The sequence below is a fragment of the Populus trichocarpa genome, chromosome 18, assembly GCF_000002775.5.
Source record: "Populus trichocarpa isolate Nisqually-1 chromosome 18, P.trichocarpa_v4.1, whole genome shotgun sequence".
In the NCBI taxonomy this organism is placed as follows: domain Eukaryota; kingdom Viridiplantae; phylum Streptophyta; class Magnoliopsida; order Malpighiales; family Salicaceae; genus Populus; species Populus trichocarpa.
Genome location: NC_037302.2, coordinates 4311541 through 4322030, shown reverse-complemented (window position 1 = coordinate 4322030; position 10490 = coordinate 4311541). Strand labels below are relative to the sequence as shown.

At 36.0% G+C, this 10490-nt stretch overlaps 1 protein-coding gene across 1 annotated transcript; it reads left to right on the top strand.

The window, feature by feature from the left end:
• The first annotated feature begins 552 nt into the window (after positions 1-552).
• Positions 553-9072, top strand: LOC7461579 (F-box/LRR-repeat protein 15). The gene is made up of 17 exons (XM_002324160.4): positions 553-1383; positions 1974-2232; positions 2314-2446; positions 3365-3464; positions 3549-3746; positions 3821-4091; positions 4191-4289; positions 4379-4467; positions 4601-4700; positions 4792-4962; positions 5936-6088; positions 6196-6356; positions 6436-6634; positions 7190-7656; positions 7749-7812; positions 8349-8435; positions 8630-9072. The coding sequence occupies exons 1-17, from the start codon at positions 917-919 to the stop codon at positions 8699-8701; spliced, it is 3090 nt and encodes a 1029-aa protein (XP_002324196.4). The 5' UTR covers positions 553-916; the 3' UTR covers positions 8702-9072.
• The last annotated feature ends 1418 nt before the right edge of the window (positions 9073-10490 follow it).

Genomic DNA, 10490 nt, shown 5'->3' with positions numbered 1-10490 from the left:
CAATAAAACAAAAAAAATGACTCAAATCATATATCAAACTGAATAAATTTTCTAAATTTGTTTTTAGGCAATATTAAAGCTTGAAACTACTATCATAAAACTCATCGAATGAAATTTATTTACACAAATTTCAATTATTATGGTGGTTGAAATAAATATGAGTAGTGACTTTTTCTTTCTAAATTAGAATCCAATTTTATATATATATATATCATAAAAAATAGATTAAAAATCAGGAAAATGAATTTTAGTAATAAAATTGAGTTTTCATAAACTTTTTTTATATGAAATTTATAGCCAATGTAATTTTCACTTTTGTTTCTGACTTGAACCCATCCTTTCCTTGAAAAAATACAATTAGATTTGGGATAAAAAAGAATTCAGAAGTTGGTATTAAATTGAGATTTTTTCTAAAATTAACTATTTGTGATTTGCGAGAAGAATAACAGTAAACTGGCTATATTATTGTAATTTGAAGACACGGCTTAACCTTCTCAAAACGTCGTCGTTCTCTGAAAACTTTCGATACCCATATAGTCAAGAAGTTAAGAGATTTTTATCGCCATAAATATACGCAGCCGATCTCCCACTCCCTCTCGCTAAAGGAAAACAATCTTCAACAAAGAAAGCGGAGAGCTTATAAGATCCGATCAGATCCCTTCAAAGTCAATTACTCTCTCTGAAACACTCCTAGCATTTCTCCTTACATGTATCAACACCGATCGGTTCATTTCTTTCATCCTCTAATTACCCTCAATCGAAGCTCGATTTTACAGTTTTTACTCCGGTATTTTGCGATTCTTCACTTCATTTCTTCAATTTAGGGATTTTTTTCTTATTTTTTCTAGAAATGCACAAGACCGTATGACCTAGGGTTTCTTGTGTGAGTAAAGGTACTGCGTTTACCTTGAATTGCATGAAGATTTGGTGTTTCTCGTGCTTCATTTTCGGTAAAAAAGAAGTAGTAGAATATAAACCCATGAGAGAGGGCATTTCAGAAAATGAAGGCAACACTGAGGGTAATTTTGGAAATAACGAAGAGGAGGATACTGAGGCCGTTGCATTGACAGATATCCGCCGAGACCGTAATGCTCGGGAGTCGTTGAGGTGGATTGAGGAAATGATTAGAGCGATGCAACGTACACGTGGCGGCGGAGGCAGCGGTGCGGCTACTTGGGGAGAGGTGGGGCCGGGTTTCGAGGTGGAGGCTCAATTTGTGGCTCCTTCTCTTGCTTTGAGGAGCTCTGCTTTTCGCGCCTCATGGCTGGCACGGGGAGAAAGTAGTGGTAGTAGTTCTGCAGTGGCAGAGGCGGAGGGTAGTGGTAAAGAGAAGTGTGATCGCGATGCCCATAATAAAAGGGCTAAAGTTTACTCCTGTTCTAAGTGAGTTTTCAACTTGTTTTGTGTTTAATTGGGGTTGAATTTTAGTCTCTACGGCTTGCTGTTTCTGATTGTTTTGTGGGTTTTTTTTGGCATGTTTCGTTCTAAAATAGTTTTTTTAAATGAAAGTTTTGAACTTTCAGTATTTTTGGATGATAATTCAATGTTTTTCTGCCAATTGTGGTGTGTGTGCTTCTGGGTCATGTTTTTGAAATAATGCTGTTTAACAATCTGTCATTATGTTAAAAGAATTTGAGCTCAACCCTGCTATATTTTTCCAGATATTTTGGATTTCTACGTTTAGTTTTCTCTCTGACTGTGAAGTGTAAGGAGGATTGCTGGTTAACTTGTAAGGAAGTGCATTTCTTCCTTTGGTCTTTAGCTTGCAAGCATATAGTCTCATTTGGACATCACAATTGTAACTTGTTACTGTTACCTTCATATTTTAATTGCATTTTCGTCACCAACATTGTTTGCAATACCTGATTAGGATTGGATGATGTTTATGTTACATGAGTGCTATCAGAGTGTATGCGTGCTTCATGGTTTTAGTGGTTGTTGTTCATGCATGATGGGCTATTGTCTCTCTGCAGTGACAGTCATTATGCTGCGGTAATGTCTTCAGATGTTGGCGATTCTACTTCATCGGCAGATAGAGACCTTGGTTTAACTCAGAGCTCTTCAATTTCGTCTAATAATGAGATTTGTTATCATAACTTCATGTGGAATAACAACAGCGATGAGAATCCCTTTGATTCTAGTGGTGGGAGAGATGGTGGTGATGATAGTGTCATTTCCAATTCAGAAGACTTAGATGTTAGGATGGATCTTACAGATGACTTGTTGCATATGGTAAATTGCATTTTTAGTAGATCCATGCACCACAGCTTGCTTTCATCTGATCTAATTTTATATTTTCCTTTTTCTACCCAGGTTTTCTCTTTCTTGGACCACATTAATCTATGTCGGGCAGCAATGGTTTGTAGGCAGTGGCAAGCTGCTAGTGCTCATGAAGACTTCTGGAGGTGTTTGGATTTTGAGAACCGAAACATATCGGTAGAACAATGTGAGTTCTGCTATTTTCCTTATGCTAAATTTTTTACTTTATCTTCCTCCTGCATATGAGACGGGGTATTGTAGAGGTGTGAAGAGATGTGGTTTTGTAAAACTCAAAAGGAGCTTGTCACCATCCGCTCTCCCTCCCCCATCCCTCTCGATCTTATCACCAGAAGGCTTTAATGTTAACTTCCTTTTCTATATAGCTTAAGGATGAATGAATATTGGAAAATGGAAACCCTGCAAATGTGGTCTGTAATTTCTTACCTAACCATGATTGAAAAGCCTTGTGTGAAGTACATGGTATGCAGCAAAAAGTAGTGAAATCCAGATGATGTAGTTGCAAAAGTTTCTTAAAATGCATAGATATGATGCTCTTCATGTTGGAAAATGCCTTGAGGCTAGATATGAATTGCGGCTTTGTCGGGTTTGTACTACTTGTCATCATTTGATAAACAAGAATGGGTGTACGAGTTAAGTAATCAGAAATCATAAATGTGGAATGGGCTAGATGTTTGAAGAATAAAGAACACAAGCTTAGCATTCCTAAATTACGAATTTGTTTAAAAAGCCTTGTTTAGCATGCAATATTGGTCCACTTATAAGTGAGTTTTGAATCATCATTTGATAAATAAGAGTACATGTATCAGTTAAATAATCAGACATCATATATGTGGAATGAACTATACATTTAAACAATAAAGTATTCACGTATAGCATTCCTGAATTATAAATTTGTTGAAAGCCTTGTTGAGCATGCAATGTTGGCCTGCTTGTATGTGTAAATGGATCACAACCTAACTATCAAATATTATGATCTACAAATGAAAGCGATTACCCGTATTGTATTATAGAAGCATCTATGTCCCTTCTCATTGGAAAATAATGGTTGAGGAATCAAACTGATGTATTTAATATGAATTTGTAGTTGAGGACATGTCTCGACGATACCCGAATGCCACTGAAGTGAATATTTATGGTGCTCCTTCTATTCAACTGCTTGTTATGAAAGCAGTCTCTTCTTTAAGGTAGATGTTTTTGATTTTGTTCATCTTGTTATGGTCAAGTAATGACACACTAAGCTGCCACTAATATCTTTATATTTTCCTCAGAAATCTTGAGTCTTTAACCTTGGGAAAAGGACAGCTAGGGGATCCTTTTTTCCATGCCTTGGGAGATTGTAGCATGTTAAAGAATTTGAATGTCAATGATGCTACTCTGGGTAATGGTATTCAGGAGATACCAATAAACCATGATAGACTGTGTCATCTTCAACTAACAAAATGCCGTGTGATGAGGATATCTGTCAGGTGAAACACTATTAAGCTCTTAAATCAAAATTTTGTTAGTTCTCTTACTTTGTGCTAAGATACTTCTTTTACAGGTGTCCACAACTTGAAACTTTATCTTTGAAGCGCAGCAACATGGCACAGGCTGTGCTGAATTGTCCTCTCCTGCGTCTCCTTGACATAGGCTCTTGCCACAAGCTTACAGATGCAGCAATTCGTTCGGCAGCAATTTCATGCCCTCAATTAGCATCTTTAGACATGTCGAATTGTTCTTGTGTGAGTGATGAGACACTACGTGAAATATCCCACACTTGTGCTAATCTTCACACTCTTAATGCTTCTTATTGTCCAAACATATCACTTGAGGTTAGTTTCTAAATTAGTGCATTCTTTGATTTGGTTAGATGTGGATATGCCACTGTTTGACTTCATGATAATATTCCTTTTTTTTTTCCCTCTTTGAAGTCTGTTAGGCTGCCAATGTTGACAATTCTCAAGCTTCATAGTTGTGAGGGCATCACTTCAGCTTCAATGTCTGCAATTGCACATAGTTCCTTGCTGGAGGTATGGATTCTCTTGCTTTGCATGTTGGTCTTGCCTAGATGTGTCCCCTTAGAAATAACTTTGGAGCATTGCTATTGTAATTTTTATAGGTTTTGGAGCTTGACAATTGCAGTCTTTTGACTTCTGTGTCCTTGGATCTTCCTCGCTTGCAAAACATAAGATTAGTACATTGTCGAAAGTAAGCATGCTCTTCCATTCCTCCATCTCAGCATTTAAATCTTGAGAAGCATTCTTACCCTTTGGATGGTAAGAGGTTTGTTCTTGCTCTTTTTTGTTGAAGTAATATTATGTTCTTTTTGGTCTGCGGGCAGATTTGCTGATCTGAACTTACGAAGTATCATGCTATCATCTATAATGGTGTCTAATTGCCCAGCCCTTCATCGAATCAATATCACTTCCAATTCACTTCAAGTATGTTTAACCAGAAGGCTCCTGTATATTCACTTTGCTTTCCTTCATTTTTCAGTTTAGCAACTCTTGTAATTTGTTTCTTGACTTGCAGAAATTAGCATTGCAGAAGCAGGAGAACCTAGCAACATTAGCATTACAGTGCCAAAGTTTGCAAGAAATGGACCTCACAGATTGTGAATCTTTGACTAATTCTATTTGTGATGTTTTTAGTGATGGTGGTGGATGCCCAAAGCTGAAATCATTGGTTCTTGATAATTGCGAGGTTTTTGAATTGCGATCTTTTTGCCCTTTTTGTTTATGCATTTGTGAAATCTGCCATGCTTTGGCATGTGCATGAAGAGGGAACATGGTATTTTAATGCTGTATTACTGTTATAATCTTTCACATGTTTTGCTCTCTTTTGGAGCCTTTATTCTTATAAAGGAAGAATGATAATGGTGGTGTTACTGTATTAGAATTCCAATTCTTATGCCTGCAATAAAGTGTTTTTTGCAGAACAGATTTTCTGGATTGACGCTGTTCTGTTATGATATAGGTCATAGGATATCTCAGGTTGTAAAAGTGGAATCATACTTTAGAACTATCATTTCAACATGACATATTGAGTGCAGGAGATGGTCCATGTAACCAACCTTAACTAGTTTGGATTGTGACTTATTTTAGATGGGTAGTCATTTTCACCAATGACATTTGCTCAAGATGGAGCTCCACTATGAATTAGTTAGAGCTAGTCACATGCTTCTAAACAATGCATCACTGATGCTGAGGACACTCTTTACAGAATTTGGATTGGACTTAAGTAATGCAAAGAGTGCAATTTGAAATCACTTGTGGGGAAAATTTGGGTTGTCAAAAATTTGGAATGACTTTTAATTATGTTCAGAGCAAGTAAACGTTGATAAGTGGACTTTTGAAGATTGGGCAGGGAGAAAGGGCTTGGCAGCTGAATTCTGATTTAAAAGATTCATCTTCTTAGTGAATTATTGGTCATGTGGTAATGCAATAAGTTCACCTTAAACTGTTTTTGTGATAAATAATGTTTTTTTCTCTGTTGGCTGTTCATTGGATGTTTGTGCCCAGGTAAATTGAGCTCTTACTTCCTGTTGAACATTTTCATGACATATGGTTTTGTGCCATTCTGGTTTTGGTTTATTGAGTGAAGCTTATGCAATTATTTCTGCAGTTCTTGTGATTTGTTTTTTCCCTTTGACTGAGTGAATGATTTTACTTTTCAGAGTTTGACTGCTGTGCGATTCCGCAGCACTTCTTTAGTCAGTCTTTCCCTAGTTGGTTGCCATGCTATTACTGCTCTCGATCTGGCGTGCCCTTCTCTTGAGCTTGTTTGTTTGGATGGCTGTGATCATCTTGAGAAAGCATCATTTTGTCCAGTGAGTGGGAATCATTGGTGTCAATTTTGTTCTGCTAAATAATGAGCAAGGTGTGTACTATGCTAAACAAAATTTATGGTAATCTGAAATATTCTGCCCCTTTTCAGGTTGCTCTACGGTTACTCAATTTAGGAATATGTCCCAAACTGAACATGCTTAGCATTGAAGCACCATTCATGGTGTCCCTTGAGTTAAAAGGATGTGGTGTATTATCTGAAGCAACTATTAATTGTCCCCTCTTGACATCTCTGGACGCTTCATTTTGCAGGTCACGATGCTTTCTAGTAGTTTTTTTTTTGCTGTCCCTTTCATCTCCTATGACTGACATCTGTGGTGTTTACATTCAGCCAACTCAAGGATGGCTGCTTGTCTGCAACCACTGCATCCTGCCCACTGATTGGATCATTGATTTTGATGTCTTGCCCTTCTGTTGGCTCTGATGGACTATTTTCTTTGGGGCGACTTCCACATTTGACTCTGCTTGATTTGTCATACACTTTTTTGATGAATCTGGAGCCAGTGTTCGACTCTTGTTTGCAATTGAAGGTACTTGTGATTCAGCTTGCATATTTTTACAGATTACATGTAGTTCACTTCAATTTTGTAAAATTTGTACCTCTATAACCAATGAGCCTGTAGGTTAGTGGTACTCTTGCATAACTATGAGGGATGAGGTCGGATGTTCATCTCACCTTTTTGAATTGATTTCTAATAAAATCGGATCACACAGATAAAAAAATTGCACATTCAATGGATTAGCGAGATCTATTTTACTTTTCCATAACAAACTTGCTTATGTAATTTGAACATTCCAAAGCTCATTTTGAACGAGCTAAACTTTTCTTGCTGAAACATGTTGATTTGCTTTGTGATTCAATTTCATGCTGTCAAAATATTCAAAAGATGAGCATCTGGAGAATGTTATGATTTTGTCATCAACTTGATTTGTGCATTGTTATATTTCATTTTTTAAGCTGAATGCGTGTCCTTGGATGACCTAAGCATCTGATTCGCTTTCTTTTTTTCTTGTTGCATGGTTTGATGAATGGTTTGTGAAATTGTGGGCCTTGCTGACTGAATATTTTTTACCTGTTCACTAAGGTTCTAAAATTACAAGCATGCAAATACCTTACTGACACGTCATTAGAGCCTCTCTACAAGGATGGTGCTCTTCCAGCACTTCAGGAGTTGGACTTATCTTATGGCACCCTATGTCAATCTGCAATTGAAGAGCTTCTTGCTTGTTGTAGACACCTCACTCATTTGAGCTTGAATGGCTGTGCAAACATGCATGACCTGAATTGGGGATGCAGTGGTGGTCAGATTTATGAGTTCCCAAGCAAATTTAGCTCAGCTGCCCTGTTTTCAGATGAGAATCTTCCTGTGTCAACTGAGCAGCCAAATCGCTTATTGCAGAACCTCAACTGTGTTGGTTGTCCGAATATTAGGAAAGTTGCCATTCCACCAGTGGCCCGTTGTTTGCTTCTTTCTTCTCTAAATCTTTCTCTGTCCTCCAATTTGAAGGAAGTTGATGTTGTTTGTTTTAATTTGTGCTATCTCAATTTGAGGTACACTTCTCTCTGTTGATGTGTTTAATGTTCATTCTTATTAGTTTTATGCTTTTTTATATCTAATATCTTTGTTTTTGTATGTTGTTCAGCAATTGTTGCTCCTTGGAAATATTGAAGCTTGAGTGTCCAAGGTTGACTAGTCTTTTTCTTCAGGTATGCGCAATTCTGACTTTTAATGAGTTCTTGGATCTGGTCATTGTTTGGGCTTACCCATATCATAATTCAAGGGTAAAAGGACAAAAAGAGCATTTCACTACTAAGTTGGATAATGTAGGACTGACCTTGCGCAAATAACATGGCTATTGACTTTCTTTTGCCTTAATTAGTTTGATGGGTTTGGGGAAGCCCTCAATCTGGTGCCCACCGTTATTAGCTAGGAAAATATTGTGGTGCTGCTTGCACTATAGATGTATATACTAAACTATTTTGTAGGGGGAATCGCTTTCCTTTGGGAACTAATGTATAAGAAAACCAGTGAGCCTCCTTAATACCAATTGTGAGGATCACTTGTTTCTGGTTTGATGTGCAATTTTCCTCAGAATTTGATTCTTTGCCCGCCTTCTCTCCTGCAGGGGAGAGCATGCCCTAGCCATATCTTTTGGCCAATTATCATTTTAGCTTTTAGGGACAACGCATCTGAAATTGCTCCCAATTAATACTGTTTTTGGTTCCTGTTTTAAACGTCGCAGTCTTGCAATATTGATGAAGAAACTGTTGAGGCTGCCATATCTCAATGTGGCATGCTGGAGACTCTAGATGTACGTTTTTGTCCGAAGGTGAGATCAACATTGTATCTTAAATATATATATATATATATATATATATATATATATATATATAAAAAAAAAAGAAGTCTGTTATCTTATTAGCTGAAATACAGTCTTGGATTTGTTTCTATTTATCGTGCTTCTTGTGTTACTCGAGTTATAAAGTTACTAAATGAATTCATCTGTGTTCTGGCTTTCCCTAGATATGCTCAATAAGCATGGGCCAATTACGCGCAGCATGCCCGAGTTTGAAGCGTATCTTTAGCAGCCTGTGATGTGAATAATTTTCTTCCTTTTGTTTTTGTCATTCACAAGTGGTGATTCTATTTGACCTGAAGTAGCAACCTGTCGTTATATGATACCCACGATTCACACCTGTGTTGTAAATGTTCATCTTCTTATTGATGCTTGTTCCGAGTATATATAGGTTGTGTAGTAGCTGTCGTGCTGTTTCAATACAATAAATTTTCGATGTTTGAAATGTTACACTATTTGGAGAGTATAATTTTAAAAAAGGGTTTTGTGGTTGTGTGACCACAGCTAGGATGGGGCTTGGACCCATTTAGTTTTGTTTTAGTTCAAAACCTTATTATTATTTTTTTTCCCCGTTGAGACTTGGGAAAGATATGGATATATTATTAGACTTGATTTGAACTTGATATATATATATATATATATATATATATATATATATATATATAATTCCACTATTCAACACATCCACTCTATATAGTTTAATGTTGAATAATAAATAATACTGAATATAATAGAAACATGACCAGTATCCATTGCCATCCAGAAGAAATGACCATGGTTGGTACTAGTCATAAGATTGGTACCAGCTGTTTCAATGCTGGGTCAAAATATTAACCTGTGAATCTTTTTCTGTGTTATGTAAGCATGCGCAATGGCCTTCCCTCTATCTAACACATCCGAACGGAGAGTTTGGAGAGGGATGTAAAGAGAGAGCATGAGAGGGAAGAACATTCATTTGTACTATAGATATGTTGTCAAGGAGAAACAAATGAGTATTATGAGAAAACAAGGATTTGTTACTCAAATGTTAAGCACCACTGCTATAATTATATTATTAACAAAAACTAATTAGAGGTTTTGTTGTTCACTTTTGCACTGTGCTTTCTCTTACTAACCATGGTGGATTTCAATAGTGTTATTTTCCCGTTTTGATTGCTTAACTTTTTTATTTTCACATTGAAATTGATATTTGAGATTTTCCATGAGTTAATAGTTTTTTCTCTTTGCTTATTCTTGGAAATTAAGGTTTTGATCACATTTTAGAATTTGAATGGAGGTCAATTCAATGAGATACAATCTAAATTTCTAGCAAAAGAACTAAAAACTAGAAAAAATAGCATGGCTTTACTAAAATTTACTCAAAAAACAAAATAAAAACATTCAAGTCCACATATTACCCATTGACAGCTTTTTAGTTCCTTTTAGTTTTGGAATTTTAAGTTTTGGTTTAAAATTTTACTTTATTAATGTTTCAATCCCTAAGTTTGAAAGAAAAAGAAAAGTGAGTTTCAGAAAAAAAAAAGAAAAAAAAAAAAGAGAGGAACTCACTGAAAAATAGAGGAGGAGAGAGTCGTCAGCTAGCTAGCTATATTCTGGCAACAAAAAAAATCAATCTTGATGTTAACAAGTTCTACTTGATAAGAGAAGTGTTATTTAAGTGTTTTTAATCTTTCATCTTGTTATAAAAAAAAAATCATGTTTAAAAATGTTTTTTCTTTAGGATGATTTTTTAAGTTTTTAATCGATTAAAGTTGGTTTGAGTTGAAAATAGGTTTATTGAGATTTATAGGATATATTTTTTTAAATGTTTTCAAGTGAGAAAATACTTGAAAAAAGTTTTTAAAATCAAGATGGGTCTTGACTTTCCAACCACTTGATGTGGCTGGAGTTTTACTAGTGGATGACACATCATTTTTTTTTATTGTAAATGACACATCGTCTACTTTTTAAATTATTTTTTTTGGAAAGTCGAGATGTCTAGGGTGCGCAAGCCTAACCTTGTAGACCCAGATGCGTCTAGCATTATTC